Raw genomic sequence first — 18,470 nt, 5'->3', positions numbered from 1 at the left:
ATTGCCAAGTAGGAATGACGCATGGCAATTTCTTTGTCAGCCTACCCAATGTTGCTTAGAGGGAGGACTCTCCATTGTGGAAATGGGCTTGCCTTGGACCCAGGTCATTTGCAGTGACATTGCATGAATGTTTGAGAATGGTGACCCTGCTCAAGGACCAGGGCGGCTCTGGGTTTAGGGCGGCTCCAGGTTTAGGGTGTATCCTGCTGGGATTAGGGCGTATCCTGCTGCCTCAGGCACACGCCCGCTCCTTGAATTCCCGTTGAATTCTCGAGGGATTCAGAGAGTATTTTGGGATGCAGAGCCGAGTGGAGGTGGATTTTTCCCAGAACGTGCATGTAGAGTGCCGGTGAGAGGTCGGGAATAAAGACTTGCAAGGCTGTGAGTGGCTCGTGATTTTGTGCCCAGCCAGACTGCAGCAGACTGTGTTGAGATACTGATGAATCTGTAAATCAAGTGGTGAAGAACTGACATATTTAAAACACATGAGTCCTTCAATTCACATACACAGTGCTGTGCTGGAGTCGGGCAGTACTGTCTCAGGAGAAATGATTGGACACATTGGGAAGCCATTGGGAGGCAGAGGAGAGGTATTATAGAGATTCGTTTTCAATATTAAATATTATTATTGTATTTTAAGTCCATTACAAAACCATTAGCAGGTTTGAAGGAGTGGATTTGTGGATATAATATGATCCAATTTGTATTTTTGAATAGAGTTCTCCAAGTGATGTGTGAAGAATAGATGCAGTGAATCAAATGTAGAAGTGGGAAGACCCATTACAAAGCTTCTCATTCTAGGCAAGAGATGAGATGTGTTTGTTTTAAGGTGGTGGCATTAAAATTAGAAAGGTATGGACAATACAACCTGTATCGTAGAAGATTTTCAGTTACTCTAAAATAATTTTTATAATAAAATATTTTAGTTGTAATAATTCTGCAAGTTGCTTACAGAAAGATTCTGAGACTAAATGAGTCATGTACATATAGAAATGCACAAGTTCGTTTCCTTGATCATCTCCATTTCTTCTACCTGCTTGAGTGTATAAGTCTGTCTTTGTTCTTGATATCGGGATACTGGGATATTAAGCACACAAGGAATAAAGCTAAAAATGATTTTTCATTGAGATATCATATAGATAAATTAACATAGTGATCCTAATAATCATTCTCTTAACTGTCTTAACTCATATGCTCTGTGGTTTGTAGGACACTAAACTAAACTTATTCATTAGCAACAACTAATGATATATACATAAATACAAATTACAATTCCCTTTGATTTAAAGCTAAGATCAACTAGGTACTGTGTTAGATGTTCCACATATTTAATTCCAATTCTTAGTAAGACCTTAAACAGAACTATCCCATCTTATAAAACGTAGAACTGGATACATTCAGAGAAGTTAGTCTGCCCAAAGTTGCCTGTCTAGTAAATGACAAGGACAGAGGCCAAACTTCATCAAATCTTTTGCAGACAATTATATCTCCAGTGACTTGGATAGCTACTGGCAAGTCTGTTAGGGCAGAACACTCAATAAATATGTCATGAATGAATAAATATGTCTGTTTTCCTCTCTATTTTCTATTAATAATTCACATTTCTCAAAAAATGGTAAAACTCTCAAAATAAAATGGATTTAGTAAATAGCAGATTTAAACTTTGTGTATCTAGCAACTGTATTTAGGTTAGAAAGTGGCAAGAAATCAAGTTAATAAAAGGAAGAACTGGAGAGCTGGTCTCAAAATATGAAGAATTGCTTCTTTAATACTTTAAAAGCCTGTGTATAACCTAGTGTGTCTTAATGTTTCATTATTTCTTTTTCAAATTGATAGTTAAAGCAGGGGTGTAAACTTTTTGTCTTTTATTGCAAGAGCACATTTCTATATAATTGTTCATATTTTTTTTTCCTTTTTAAACATTGCGCCTAGGAAAGGAAAAACACGCTTTACCTCCTAAAGTAATATGAGAGAATAAATTTGAACCAAAACCCTTTTAGACTTATGAGTTGAACGCCAGTTTTATTTCTGTTTTCCATGCCTTTTTATTTGTATGGGTTTTTTTTTTTTTAATGTGTCTTCTAAAGGTATTCCATGCTTCATGGCCTCATTTACCCACATAAAGATTAGTTCTAAAGGCAGACGAGAATATTCACAATATCACTGTTTAAAAAATATTAACCACTTTATTACTGATTTGGTCAGTTCAGCCTTTACCATAATTTATAGACCTTCCACCAGTAGATCTCATTACAAGGACCATGAATTCAAAATCAAAATGGTAGGATTATTTCTGATGAAGGTGACAGACCATAATTATCCCCTAAAACTTTGCACTTTTAGGAGAAATGATATAATAATAAAATATGGTCAGTGACAAGCTATGTTATGTTTTATGATCTTCTTCTTCTGTTTCAATCTGATAAATATTTTCCCCAGAAACACCACAGATGGCTGGTACCTGTATGCTGACAGTTCAAATGGGAAATTTGGTGACCTGGCTGACATCCTCACTCCTGTCATTTCACTCACGGGACCAAAATGTACCTTGCTGTTTTGGACTTACATGAATGGTGCCACAGTTGGGTCTCTCCAGGTACTGCTTAGGCAATAATGTGTCCTTAATTCTCTTTATGAACATGAATACTGCATAATTTAGTGCCATTACAACATAGTTTTATAACAAATGGAAATGGACAATTATTAGCACTTGACTAGTTTCCTAATGGGATAATTGAGAAAAAGCTTTAGCCGAATCTGACATTAGTGGTTGGTAGATAATTTTATTTCTATTTAATTTATGACTATTTGTGCTGTACTCTCCAATAGTCTCTTTCAAATTATTTCTTTGAGGAAAAAAATCTCAAACTGTTTCAGATTTACAAAATGTTTCATGAATAGCAGAGACAACTCCCATATACCCTCAGTAAGAGATTTTTTTCCCCAGTTGTACCAATGAAGTCCCTTATAGCAAAAATATCTAATACAAATTCACATATTACACCAAGTTCTTTCTTTCTTAGTGCTCTTCAAGTGAATGATTCCTAACCATTTCCTTTATGTTATTTTAAAAGAGTGTATCTATCATTTTGTAAGTTGTCTCTCAAGTTTGATTTACTCAGTGCGTATTTTGATATAACATCACCAATATTATGTTCTTTTTATCACTTCTCATTAGTAATAAATGTCTATCAAACCATTAGTTTTGTTTCCTTTATTAATATTTTGTGGAGAAACACTTAAGGATATATAAAATCCTGATCTTGATTTAATTTCACTCACTAGATTTTGCCTCCATTAGTGCTTTTTGCCTGAATTATTTTTACTCAGATTATTGCCTAATAGTGATCTTCTAACTCCATTACTCTATCTACATTTGTAGTTTCCTTTCCTATTGTAAAGAAAAATATATTCTCATTTCTCTGTGCACTTTGTTTTATATTGATATGGACTAATGAGTTCCTATTTTATTCAATGTGTTACAGTCTATTATTTCTTTGATCCTAAATTGTCCCAGATTAGGTCACAAGAGTCCCTTTAAACTGGCCTCCTTATCTCTTTAACAAGCCTCATTATTCCTTGAGCATTTTCTTCCTTTTTGACCTATAAAGTCCAAACTCATTTTTATCCTGCTGTTTCTCTGGAAGTAACTATTTCTGCTTAGCTTCGTGGTGGCTTTTGGTAGACGAAGATATACTGGCAAAATGGAGATATTTTTCTAGAATATTAATATAGATCCCTAAGTCCTGTTTTTTCATCCTGGACATGTACGAGTAGAGGATAGGATAAGATTCCTTGATAATGTGCATAAACACATCACTTACACAGATGAAGCCAACTAGTTTTTGTTGCATCTCCATTCAGACTTGTTTTCATAGCCTAGGGGCTGTTTTCCAAGCATTCATGTCTGAAAAATAAATCCACAAATTCCAGAATTATTTACCATGAGTAGTTTTAGACCAGGACAATCTTGATAGAGGCAAGCTATAAAGACTCTCTCCCTTTCACATGCTGTTAGTTTGTTTTGCCAATTAAGTGTGTTTAGCACATTTGCTACAAGATGAGACTTAGGTTACCTACCATTTCTTCCTCTATACAAAGAAAGAGAGACTGCCAACCTGCTGCTTAACCACTTATTTTCTAATAGATTTATTGCAATATTTATGCTGAGAATTTCTTCTTCCATTTTATTATTGATTATTTTCTAGAACTTTCCTGGCAATTATCAACTATCAAGTTTTATAAATAAATAAACATTTTAAAAAATGCTGTTAGATTTTTTTAAAAATCAGAAACAATAAACTTATAGATCAATTTCGAACTCTATGACAGGTTAAATGTTTTACAAAAAGTAGTTTGAAAGTATATTTGTATGTATATATGCCTGTGTATGTCTTATTAATTTAAAAGTGTTCACATAGTCTTATGGATTATAATTTATGTTTCTGTTTACATTGACTTTTAAAAATTGATTTCATCCAAAACAATCAAAATAGCCTACTATAGAGTTTTCATTAGTAAAACAAAAATTATTTAGCTGGTGTAGTTTGTGGGTGAGATTAGTTATCATAAATATGCTTGTATCTTTTCAGAATAAGAACCTGTATTAGTAAATGAAATATTATGAATTAAAAATTTATAAACTAACAGATAATTAAAATACTAATACATATTCTTATTTTTATGCATGACTGAATAAATAACATTAACTATTTTATTATTAATATGTTGCTTGAATACCTAGTAGTTTGTACTACTGTGATAATCATACAAAGATGATATTTTTCCTATATATTATTATTATTTGGGGGGATATCAGGGATTGAACTTGGGGGTACTCAACCACTGAGCCACATTCCCAGCCCTATTTTATATTTTATTTAGATACAGGGTATCACTGAGTTGCTGAGTACTTTGTCTTTGCTGAGACTGCCTTGAACTCACCATCCTCCTGCCTCAGCCTATTGAGCCACTGGGATTACAGGCATGTACCACGATGCCTGATTTCTATATATTATTTTCAGTATTTTTCAATAATCATTTTATTTTATTGGTAAGAAACTATATTTTTTTGATTTTGGTAATATTTTTAATTACCTTGACTTTTATAGACCAAGAATTTGGTGATTTTTTTTCTAGCAACATTTACTCTGGAAATTCTAGTCATATAAAAAAAATTCATGTGATTTTAACTTAAAAATCATAATATCATTAAAAGTAATTATCACTCTTAAAAGTCAACTCCATGCATGTATGATATGTTAAAAAACATTCTACCGTCATGTATAACTAAAAAAAAAAATAAAAAAGTCTAAACCTTCAAAAAACTCTATCTGAATAATTCTTTAGTTGTACAAATTGTATTTTTAAAAAGTATGTTGTGATGTAATTAAATAGGCCATATTAATTGATTATTTTCAGGTGTAGAATTATTCTGCTCTTTCCTATTATCATCAGTTACACTCTTGATGGCTTATTTAGTGTCATTCTTAAAGAAGAGCCAGAATTATTTGTCTAATGAAACTAATGTAGATTTTTCTTTGGAGTTGAGAGTTAGTACTATGTTATTCAGGTTTTTCCATCATTATAACAAATACCTGAGATAATCAATTTATAGAGAAAAAGGTTTGTTTTTGCTCCAGTTTTGGAGGTTCCAGCCCATAACAAATTGATCCCATTGTTTTGGGGCCAATAGAGACGGAACATATAATTTCAGAAATGTATTGTAGAGCAAAATGTCTCATTTCATGGCTAGGATACAAAAGAGAGAAAGAAGAAGGTGCTGGGGTCCTTCTGTCTTCTTCAAGGGCTCTCCCCACCAGTGATCTAAGACTTCACTATAAGTCCCACCTCTTAAAGTTTTCAATAACCTCTGGGACCAAGCCTTTACTATTGTCCATGTCCCAAGCCGGTGTGGGAATGAGGTTCCCTTCATTGGAATGGGCTGGCTGAGAAATAAAAGCTAAGAAAAAGAAAATGTCAAAATAACCACAGAACACAGAAGGTAGTTTCAAAGCAGGGGCAGGACAGGCAAGATGACCAGACAGGTCCACCTTCTAACAAAGAAAGGTGCCTGCTTCTGCTTTATTTATATGGGGGAAAAATCAAAGAAGTTCTATAGAACGGTCTTCACAAAAATAGGATAGAGGTGGGGCCAGGTAGGCTGCTCAGTTTCTAATGGGTTACTCCCATCTTGGGTGCAGCTGCACAAGACCTTTCTAGCAGAACAGTAAGTTGGGCAGTCTGTCTCGGTGGGATTGCCATGGGAAGTTCCCAAGGCCAGACCTGTCCCCTTGCTGGCTTTGATGCTGAGAAAGATCCTTATGTATTTCAAGGATGGCTTCCCGTGTGCTTTAATGCATGGACTTTGGAGGGACATTTAGATTCAAACTATTTTGCAGGTACTGATGAGGATGTGTTCTTTTCAATGCTGTAAAGCAGGGAGCTCTTACTTTACAGTGCTGTGCCCATATCACTCATTCACTCATCTGTGCTGTTATAGTTAAATGGCTCACATTGTAATGTCACTGCCTCCTTTAACTAATTGGATAAGGAAAGTCTTTCTCAACAGAGTATTTTAGGAAGTAATTTCATATTTTTCCATTTAAGTACGTATATTATTTAATATATAAGATGTCAACTGTTAACTGCTGTCAAATTTTATACAACTAATATAGTTGAGTTCCTAATAAAATAGTACCCAGATAGCTTAGTACTTGATTGACAGATATTCATGCACACCTTTATTGTTCAAAGCTTTTGAGATACCCCGAGGGCACAGTACTGCGCCTTCATAGTCAAAAACAAATGAAAAATGTCTCATCTTTTCTCTTAGGGACTTGAGGTAGATATTAAAAATTTTAAGAATAACTTGGAAAATTCCACATGTTTAAATTTATTAAGACACAATATTTCAATACCTATTACTTGATTTATCTCCTCAGGTACTCATCAAGAAAGGCAATGTGACTTCTAAAGTGTGGGCTCAAATGGGGCAGCAAGGTGCACAGTGGCGGAAAGTAGAAGTCTTTTTAGGCATTCATTCCTACACACAGGTTTGTAATCCAACTAGCTTTGTCAAGAGAGCCTTTTGTTAATTTTTCCTTTCATGCTAATTTATTTCCTCCACTCAATCTTTAAGTCTTCCCATTTCTAATTTGAGGCGTTATGTGAAGGCCCAGCATTTAACACTCCATATGGTACTTTCCATAAGAAATTTACAATTCTAGACAACCCTAAGTTCTCCCAATTAGAAAGACATACTTCTACGAAAATTTAATTTGAATGGCAACTTTCCTGTACCCCCACCCCCAGTCCACTTCTCATGTATAAAGAACGCCTCCCTTGATTCTGAAAATATATTCTCAGAGATAGTGATACAATTATTCCAAATGTGATTTGAAAGGCAGTTTTCTGAAAGCACTTTATAGGATTGAACCTTATTATATGTCAGGTTTATATAATTCAAAATTATTTGGAGAGTTTTAATATTATGTTATGCTACATTTGAGTTCAAATAGATTACAATAATAATAGGGGTTAAGACATACAAGCTATATTAAAATTCAAGTGGTACATAGATTAAAATGTTTCCACTGAAAATAATTATGTGCCTAGATATTTGGTACAAGTTTTATTTTTTATGGGTTATCAAGCAAACGAGAGTCCAGGGGCCATGGCTTTCATGGGCGTTTGCTTGGGACCCGAGGCTTTGCTGGTAAGATTTGTTAAGATTTGGATTTGCAGAGCAAGAATCCAGAACTATTTCTTAGGAGAAAATTTTCTTTTTGTCTTAATTACTTGGAACTTAATTTGACGGCATTAAAACTACTGGACTCTAGATAGAAGGAATAAGATATTTACTAAATATTGTAGCACAGATAACCAAGGTGGCTATGAATGTTCAGTATCTACAAGCATGAGCTTTCTCTGATAGGTGAGCCCCCTTCAACTCGGATGGAAACACAGGCTGGATAGAGTGGTTTATATTGATATAGCATTATGTCCAATTCCCATAATGATATGCATAATAAAATCCCATGACTTTTTCCACTTACTGTAGTATACAGTTTCTTTGTGAATCATTTATAGCTAATTTAGGATATGAAGTCCAATCTAAGCATAGAAAGATTGGATAGCAATTTAATGCTCTTATACAATATAAAATTTATTGTTAAAAGGAGTACAGATATTCAAATGGAGGCAAGGAGAATCCTTAGCAAGAATACGCAGAAGGTTCTGCTGCCAGCAGACACAGGCTTCCATCCCAGGCAATAAATTCTTAGTTTTGTGCACATGGAATGTTTATATGGTAAAATGTATGTCCAAAATAACAAGGGGGGTTTCAGCAAGTGGAATCATTTATAAATTTGGCTTTTTGAAAATCTATAGTTTTCACATATTGAAATCTAATGGAAGAAAAGTAGACTCAAGTTGTTTGAATCTTTAAATATTAATAGCTTATGAGTACTTGCTTTTTCATGTGACTCAACTGCTGCCCTTATTGAGCATCTACTCTGTACAAAGTGCAGTGGAATTCATGGAACATACTGTGATGAATTATCACACTGCTCACAATTCTTCTGTTCTTACAATAATCATTTCCATTAGCCTCAGAAAGATGAGTGCCTGTAACCCTGAGTAAGAGAATAAGATAAAGTAAGAAATTGCATACTAAAGCAGAAGTTGGAAGTCTGTATGGTTTTTATCTGAAAACTCTTAAATTTGAACAAATTCTTTCATTGTAATAATTTTGTAATCAGAGTACTTCTATATATTGTACTTAATAAATGCTAGGTACATTTTCTATGAATTTAAAAATATTGACACATTTTATTTGTCCAATAATCTTATGAAGTACATATTATTAAAACTATATGTTCATTCTATTGATAAAAGTACAGAAATGCCTGAAAGTTAAGTAACTTGACCTAATTATTTATAAAGTACCAAATGCAGAGACAGAGTTGAAATCTGGGCAGACCATCTATAATCCAACTGTTCTATATTGCCCTTCAAATTTTATTAATATATTTGACCTAGATTTTACTCTGCCTGAAAGGAGCAGTACAATTGCTAATTTTAAGAACATTTAAGAGTCATATTCAATCTTATGTCTATGAAATTTCAACCCACACTATAAAAAACATTGAGAAATAATGATTCAATCATTTGAACATGATTGACAACTGAGATTGTATTGGGATTAAAGCAGGTAAACAAATTAATCATGAAACACTCATTAATTACTGCACTTTGGTATTCAGAAAACATAATGTCACATATTTAAATTTTTAGACAATCCAGATAATAGAATATCTTTTTCACTTTGTATATCGATTTTTTTCCAGTGCTCAATTTCACTTGTAAGAGAGTTGTAGTTCCTATCATTTTCTTCTAGTTCACCTCTTAATGACTTCCTAGCTCCTCTTTTATTTCACAAATATATTGATCTTTTCAGGCTCATCTACTATGAAGAACAATTTTCCTTTAGGGAAATTCAATATTCAAAAACTATTATGATTTTCTTTTAATAATGTGAAACATTATTTCAATTATTCTGTCCTCTCACCTTGAAAAGAAAACACTCATATTCACACAAATATAAAAACATCTCATTTTAAGGAAAAACTAAAATTCCTTCTTCCAAGAAAAAAATTTTTTTTCATAATTGGTTAAAATTTGTTTAGGAGATTAGTAACAGTAAGTAATTTGTGCAAAATCAATAAGGAAAATCTTTACTTCTTGTTCACCCATCCCTATTTGTTCTGACTTAAAAATATTTCTTACTTTAACATGTCCATATTTAGCTTGCAGTGGAATTTAAGAGAAACACTGAATCAATAACAAATAAACAACATGTGACTCTTCATGTTCTCTGAAACAGTGTTCTTTGTCATTCTAAGCAGTTAGGTATTGTTACAAACCAATGATAGATTTTCTGAAAATTTTAGTATCTCCTGTTATTTTTATAAATTCTGATCTACTGAAGTGTATACAAATGGAAAACTGCTTTTAAAAAGTAGCACACATGGGATTCCATTCATCACATACATTAATCAAAGGCAAATCAAAATTGCTTCAATTCCAAAGATTTGGCTGGTTTTAGCAAAACTCATGGCCTTGAGGCTTGATGTCTTTTAACTCTCAAATCCTCTGGGGTGGCTAGATCTGAAGAAGAGCAGGAACTGAGCAAAATAAACGATGTCCTTGTACATTATTTCTCTTGGTACTTTATTAACCAATGATCCTCCTGCTTCCATGTTCGATGAGGCTTTAAGAAATGAGCAGGTCTCATTTTGGACCTGAGCTCTGGCGTAGGCACTCTTGTGACTCCTGCCAGTTTTTTATAAAAGCGTAGACTTTGGTGGAGGAGAATAAAACAATCAATTCTGAAAGTACTTGCTGCTTTAATTTTCTGTAGATCGATATAGACTCTGAAACCAAAATCTACCAGAAAAAACAATAATGTTTAATTTGTAATTTGAATAGTCTGTCCTCACCATCTAGTCACGCGACTGTCTTGCACATCTCACAATCTTAGGTGTTGAGGATGGCAGAAACCTTTGATGACCCTTAAGTTTCCTGGGTCACTTTCATTATGGACTGTATTTTTATCAGATTTAAGTTTGATGTACTTGATGTTTTTTGCCTCTACCTTTTGAACTTTTTGATTGACAATTTCAACTCTAAGTGACTTTTCCTTTTTCTTTTTAGATTGTCTTCAGGGCAAAACGTGGTGTCAGTTACATAGGAGATGTAGCAGTGGATGATGTGTCCTTTCAAGATTGTTCCCCCTTACTGAGCCCAGACAGAAAGTGTACTGCTGAAGAATTCACGTGTGCAAACAAGCAGTGCATTGCAAAGGAGAAGCTGTGTGATTTTGTGAATGACTGTGCTGATAATTCAGATGAAACTACTTACATTTGCCGTAAGTTCAAGTGTTCTATGTCCTTGCTTATGCTTTCATCTCCCCAGCCTTACTCAAGGTGGTGTGTTCCTTGTTGAAATTTAAAGTGTAGGTACGACTCAGTAAGCAAATCCAGGTGATGTGATTTATCTATTTAGATACATTCCCTTCTCCCTTTTCATACCTTATTTTGAGCCATAATTTATTTCAAAATAACTGATGGTTTTTGTGTGTATGTACGAAGTAATTGGAGTTAAATTAGATTGCTATACTCAAAGAAAAACAGAACAGAAATAATTATTTATTATGTGAAAGAAATTTGCTGGAAAAAAAGAAGCAAAACATCCATCAAAGTCAATTCATTTGGGGTTGGTGAACCTCTGTACTTTGAAGCATTTCAGAGGGTTGTCATTTCTGTGTGCAAACATATGTGATAAGCTGATAAACAAAATTACTCTGATAATATATCAAATGGACAAAGTGATCTCCCAGTGGAGATTTAGATCAGCTATGTAAAACCGTTGCAGTAGGAGATCAACTCAGAACAAACACTACCTATTAAAATACCCTCAGCTAAATGGACCATATGCCTCATCCTGGTAAGCCTATAAAATGGTGTAGCACAGTCCAATCGCTGCTTCATTTAGTTGCAAATGAGGTGAATATAAATTGTCAAGATGAAGGTTGACAAGTTATTCCACTATTACTTATAATAATATCTGAACCAGGATATAGTAGTTTAGTTTTATTTGCTTCTTGAAACCAAACTTAGGTTGGGGTTTTCAAAAACTACTTCAGTATAGCAAGAGCTCCTACTTATGTAGAACTTTTAACTTTCAAAGCCCTTAACTGATCTCCACTTGATCTGCACAGAAGCCCTGAGAGGTAAGTGGGCCAGATATTAATTATGCTTTTCATGAATGAAGGTACCAATAAGAATGGGTAAGATTTTTTTTTCAAAACTTCATACAACGAATGCTAACAAAGTTGGTCCTAGGATACAAGTGTTTTGATTTATGATCTTTTGCTCTGCCCAAGCTACCATAATACTTCTGTGTAAGAATCCAATATTTTAAAAAGGCAATGCAGTTCTCTTTAAATCAAATAGCTATTTGTTCCTTGATTTGTGGATATTATTTCTTATAATATCTATTTTTTCATATGTAAGCTCAGCAAAATACTTAGTTAATCTTGAATTTTGTACTAGCGTTGATCTTTACCGTCAAATACTTTCTGCTACATTTTAGTTAACTTTGCATCAAATGCTTATACAGTTATTTCATTGCCATTTTAATTTCAATATCACACAGATCTATTATGTTGTTAAACAAATCAGATGTTATGCTTTAGATTTTTATTTGTAATGTTGCTAGATATCTTTCACAGAGATGTAATTAAATGCAATTTTCAATACTTCAATTTTCAGTACTTAAAATATCAATTCATTTATGGCTAAATTTTTCTTTTTATATTTAGATTCAGGAGTCATGAATCTTTCTAGTTTTTTCTATTTGGGAAATATGATGATGACTAAGGGTATCAGAAATGTATTGAAAAATTTTGTCTTGGTAATTGTTTTATATAAAACATAGGGGCTAAACTAACTTAACCCTTTGAAGGGAAAGTTGTACCAGAAGGTGTTTTGTGGTGACCTGAATTACAAAATCTCTCTAATTTTTTTCAGACCTACTTATTTCATTAACACTGGTGCAAGGAAGCTGAATTACTTCCACACACTGCATAGAAAAACGAAAACTTTTTCAACTTCTTTGAACAAATAAACAAAAGTTAGAAATGAAAACCTAAAAGTGACCTCAATTTTGACATTGGTTTTTATTCCATAAGAATATTTTTTAATATAGCATTGCTTATTTTTATTATGCAATTGAAAGATCAACCAAACTCCCAGGCTACTGGTCTTAAATGTTATGTTTTAATTATAAAGTAGCTAGAACCTGCTATTGGAATTATGAGTGGTGTTATTATCCTGCATACACTATAAACTTTGGTGTTCTAATTAGACCCAGAGGAATACAAAGAAAAAATTAAAAGAATTACCATAGCAACTGATTTCAGAAGCTTGGCTGGCAACCAATCAAGTATTTGGACTAAATGTCTACTCTTTCTTTCTTTTGCTATGTTATTTTTCTTTTATTTCTTTCTTTTTGAGAATTCACAACTAGAAAAAACTTTTGAAATATGATTAGGTAGAAATGTACAATCTAGAAATACCAGAAAGAATAAAAAAGAACCTCTTTTTAAAAGCGTTGACTTTGGTGGAGGAGAATAAAACAATCAATTATAAAATTACTTGCTGCTTTAATTTTCTGTAGATCGATGTAGACTCTGAAACCAAAATCTATTAGAAAAAAATAAATTTTTATTTGTAATTTGAATAGCATTCCTAAAATATAGGAGATATTGAAAATGATTTTTATATCTAAGAACTATAAATAACTGTAAATTTTTATTTGAATATAACTACCATTGATATAAAGACTCATTTGTAGAATAACCATTTTTGTTTTCTTTTTTTATTAGTTTCTCATGACAATACAATGATCTTGACATATCATATATTTGATTCAAATGGGGTATGAATTCTCATTTTTCCATGTGTACAGATTGCAGGATCACATTGGTTATACGGCCACGTATATACATACAGCAATACTAGTGTCTATTGTATCTTCTGCCCTTCCTATCCTCCCTCCCCTCCCCTCCCATCACCTCTCTCTACCCAATCTACTGTGACACATTTCTCTCTCTCTTTTTTTCTTCCCCCTCACACCATCATATATGTATTTTGTATAACGATGAGGTCTCCTTCCATCTTCCGTGCAATTCCCCTTCTCCCATCCCCTCCCACCTCTCTTCTCTGTTTACTGGTGATCTTCTTCTCATGCTCTTCCTCCCTACTCTATTTTGAGGTACCCCCCTTATATCAGAGAAGACATTGGGCATTTGTTTTTGAGGGATTGGCTAACTTCACTTAGCGTAATCTGCTGTAATGCCATCCATTTCCCTGTAAATGCCATGATCTTGTTATTTTTTAGTGCTGAGTATTATTCCATTGTGTATAAATACCACATTTTTTTTATCCATTCATCTATTGAAGGGCATCTAGGTTGGTTCCACAGTCTAGCTATTGTGAATTGTGCTGCTATGAACATTGATGTGGCTGTGTCCCTGTAGTATGCTCTTTTTAGGTCTTCTTCTGTTTCATAACAAGAGTTAAAATCAAGAATCAACAAATGGGAGTTCATAACCAACTTGAATCTAATGTATGAAATATGATATGTCAAGAGCTTTATAATGTTTTGAACAACCAATAAAAAAAATTAAAAAAAAAAGAATCAACAAATGGGATATATTCAAACTAAAAAGTTTTTTTTTTTCTCAGCAAGAGAAATAATAAGTGAGGTAAATAGGGAGCATACATCCTGGTAACAAATTTTTACCCCTCACACTTCAGATAGAGCTCTAATATCTAGAGTTTACAAAGAACTCAAAAAGTTAAACAACAAAAAAACAAATAACCCAATCAACAAATGGGCCAAGGATCTGAACAGACACTTCTCAGAAGAGGATATACAATCAATCAACAAATACATGAAAAAATGCTCACCATCTCTAGCAATCAGAGAAAGGCAAATTAAAATCACTCTAAGATACCATCTCACTCCAGTAAGATTGGCAGTCATTATGAAGTCAAAACAACAATAAGTGCTGGCGAGGATGTGGGGAAAAGGGTACACTTGTACACTGCTGGTGAGACTGCAAATTGGTGTAGCCATTTGGAAAGCAGTATGGAGAGATTCCTTGGAAAGCTGGGAATGAAACCACCATTTGATCCAGCTATTCCTCTTCTTGGACTATACCCAAAAGACATAAAAAGAGCATACTACAGGGACACAGCCACATCAATGTTCATAGCAATTCTAAGCAGGAAGAGTGAAACAGGTGGTATAGTGATACCAGATTTTAAACTATACTATAGAGCAATAGTTACAAAAACAGCATGGTACTGGCACTGAAACAGGCTGGTAGACCAATAGTACAGAATAGAGGACACAGAGACCAATGCACAAAATTAAAACTACCTTGTATTAGACAAAGGTGCTAAAAGCATGCAATGGAGAAAGGATAGCATCTTCAACAAATGGTGCTGGGAGAACTGGAAATCCATATGCAACAAAATGAAATTGAATCCCTTTCTCTCACCATGCACAAAAGTTAACTCAAAATGGATCAAGGAGCTAGGAATCAAACCGGAGATTCTGCGTCTAACAGAAGAAAAAGTTGGCCTTAATCTCAATCTCATGGTGTCAGGCTCCATAGTCCTTAATAGGACACCTATAGCACAAGAGTTAAAATCAAGAATCAACAAATGGGATATATTCAAACTAAAAAGTTTTTTTTTTTCTCAGCAAGAGAAATAATAAGTGAGGTAAATAGGGAGCATACATCCTGGTAACAAATTTTTACCCCTCACCCAGACCTCCCAGTTGTGGAGCGGGGGAATTGGAAACCGGCAGCCTATTCTGCCTGATTCCCTCTGATAGCCACGCCCCAAGAGCTGGTGAGAAATGTTTCGGTTTTCATTGAAGGTGGGAGGGGGAGTTGGAGGTCAGGTGCCTTTTCTGTTTCCCTCAGCTCTGATATTCACGCCCATGGAGAGATGGGGAGAGATTTCTTGAGTTTTCCCAGCTGTATGGAAGGGGGAAGCTGGGGGTCACACACCTGTTCTGTCGCCAAATTCGCTCCGTTGAGATCCAATCCGCAGAATGCTGATAATGTCAGTTCTCTAATATTGTGGCCGCTGGTTTCCGCGCCTGGGTGCCTGGTGAGGAGGGTGGGTCTGAGCCATTTCATGCACAGTTTGCTCAGATTCACTCATGTCTGAGCCACATCACTGCCCCTCAGATGTTCAAACTCTTCCCTTAGGTTTCACTGTAGCCCAACTTCACTGAATATTCCTGACAAGATAGCATCTGACCGTTCTGAACTCACTCACTGCTGGTGCAGTGGCGCAGGTCACGGGAGTGCTACCTTTCTACCTGCCGCCATCTTCACCACTCCCATTTCTGTTTTCTTATGGTTTTAATTAACTTTATTGTTGATATATAATTAAGAGTATTTTAGGCAATCTCTGAATAATTTAATTCTGTATTGTGATGAGTAAAGTTGTAGGGCATTTGATTGACATAATTGGTTAGTACCCTGAACCTAATGTGTGTGTGTGTGTGAGTATGTGTGTATGTGTGTGTGTGTGTGTGTGTGTATATATATATATATATCAACTGCAGATATCTATTATTTTTCGTCACAAGTATAACATCATAAAAATAAAAGGATCTTTTTAAATATTAAGCACATTTCAAAATTTTTGATGAATTAATTTATTATAATATGTGTTTTAAATTAGGCTGGAAATTATTTACAAGACAATTCCTAAAAAATCTCTACTGTTGAGGATTTGAAACATAACTTTAATAACTCACATCTACCTCCCAAATCACAATAAAATTAGAAAATGTTCTGAAAGAGCATATAAAGAGTTATAAAATACTTTATAACAAAACCTGTGGGATCTTGTTAAGCTAATACTTAGAATAAAAATTATAGCTTCATACCCTCATATTAGAAACTATTTAGTAACACAAATTAATGAAAAAGAACAAAAGTCCAAGATAGAGTTTGAAAAACTGACAAATTTTTAAAACCCTATCAATACTCAAGGGAAGCAGAAAAGATAGAAATATAAAATTGATTTAATACATATTTACTAACTAGTAACTACATGTCAGGCAATGTTTAAGACACCTACTATGCATTAGTAGATAAAACAAAATTTTTCATGAACATATACCAGATATTCATGTTAATTAGAAAAAATGTACCATCCCTATAGATAGATACATATGCAACCACACAGAACCACACACATATACAAACATACATACATGTGTGTGTATGTATAATTAGCATGATAAGGATAGGCCTGGCTGAGAAGATGAATGAATTAAATGAATTCTTGAAAGAAGTCTGGGACTTGTTATTTTTTCTTTTTAATTTTTCATTATAGCCATCCTAGTGGGTATAAGTAGAATCTAATAGTCACATTAATTGGCATTTCCCTAATAATTAATGATGTTGAGCATCTTTTCTTAAGCTTATTAGCCTTTTGTGCATCTTTGGAGAAATAGCTGTTGAAATCTTTGAGCCAGTTTTGTAGGATTGTTTTATAGCTTTTGTTATTGAATTTTGGGACTTCTTTTTAATTCTGGATTTTAAAACATTATCAAATATACATATTGCAAAAAAAAGGTAATCTTATTCTGTAGGATTTCCTTTAAAACTTTTTATTATTAATAGACTTTAATGTTCATTACAAAACTGAATGGAAAGCACAGTGATTTCCCACATATCCTTGCCTCTGTGTGCACACAACCTGTTCCACTCAGCCAGAATGGTAGAATTGAGGCAGCTGATGAGTCTACTTTGGTAACTCCATTCTTACCCAAAGTCTATTGTTTACACTAAGTTTCACTATTGGTGCTATACATTCCATGGTTTTTGCCTAATGTATAATAACATGTATCCACTATAATAATATCATAAGATAATTTTCACTGTCCTGAAAATCTATGCTGTACCTATGACTGTTCCCTCCCTTTTCCCCTGGCAATAACTGATTTTTTTAATAGTGTTCATAGTTTTGTCTGTATATAATGTCATGTAATTGGAAAAATACATTAATCAGAATTTTCAGATTATCTTATATCACTTATTAATATGCATTTAAGGCTATGCATGTCTTTCATGGCTTAGAGCTCATTTATTTTAGCCAAATAATATTCTATTGTCTGAATGTACATTTGATTCATCTGTGTACCCACTGAAGATCATCTTCATTGCTCCTAATTTTGGCAATTAGAAAACTGCTATAAACATGCACGTGCAGAGACTTTTGTGGATATAATTTTTTAACTAACTTGGTTAACTATTAGGAAGCATGATTGCTAAATCGTATGATAGAGTATGTCACATGTGTGTTTTATAAATATTTTCTTCCAGTCTGGCTCTTCTTCTAATTTGCTTCACAGTGTCTTTCATAAAGCCTTATTTTTTAATGCTAATAAAGTCCACCTTATCAACTATTTTTTTCTTTCAAGAATTGTGCCTTTGGTAATTGCATTTCCAAAACCAAAGAACACCTAGATTTTTCTCATATATTAGTTTGTGGGATTTTTATCGTTTAGTGTTTTACATTTAGATCTTCAATATTTTATGAGTTAATTTGTGAAAAGTGTGAGGTCTTTGTCTAGATTCCTTGTTTTGTATTTGGATGTCTATTTTTTCTACACCATTTAGTGAAAAAACTATCCTTTCTCTTGTGTTTTTATTTTGTTTTAAAATACCAGTTGAAGATATTTTTGTGACTCTATATTGAACATAAAGCTGAGCATATTTTTGAACTCTGTATCCTCTTCGATTAATCTTTTACCTATCATCATTAATGTTGTTATTTTGTGAACACCCTACTGTCTTGATTACT

General features: G+C 33.7%; 1 protein-coding gene across 1 annotated transcript in view; it reads left to right on the top strand.

Moving 5' to 3' along the window:
- The window catches only part of Malrd1 (MAM and LDL receptor class A domain containing 1), a 670,952-nt gene that overhangs the window by 286,855 nt on the left and 365,627 nt on the right, over nt 1–18,470 (top strand). Inside the window, exons 22-24 of the mRNA XM_046423053.1 lie at nt 2,440–2,596; nt 6,945–7,055; nt 10,717–10,930. Coding sequence (XP_046279009.1) covers nt 2,440–2,596; nt 6,945–7,055; nt 10,717–10,930 — 482 coding nt within the window. The remainder of the gene's footprint in view (nt 1–2,439; nt 2,597–6,944; nt 7,056–10,716; nt 10,931–18,470) is intronic.

The sequence above is a fragment of the Marmota monax genome, unplaced genomic scaffold (assembly GCF_021218885.2).
Source record: "Marmota monax isolate L192 unplaced genomic scaffold, Marmota_monax_Labrador192_F-V1.1 WCK01_AAM20220418_F8-fsc00098, whole genome shotgun sequence".
In the NCBI taxonomy this organism is placed as follows: Eukaryota; Metazoa; Chordata; class Mammalia; order Rodentia; family Sciuridae; genus Marmota; species Marmota monax.
The sequence above is the reverse complement of the archived record's forward strand: the minus strand, read 5'-3'. Positions and strand labels throughout refer to the sequence as shown.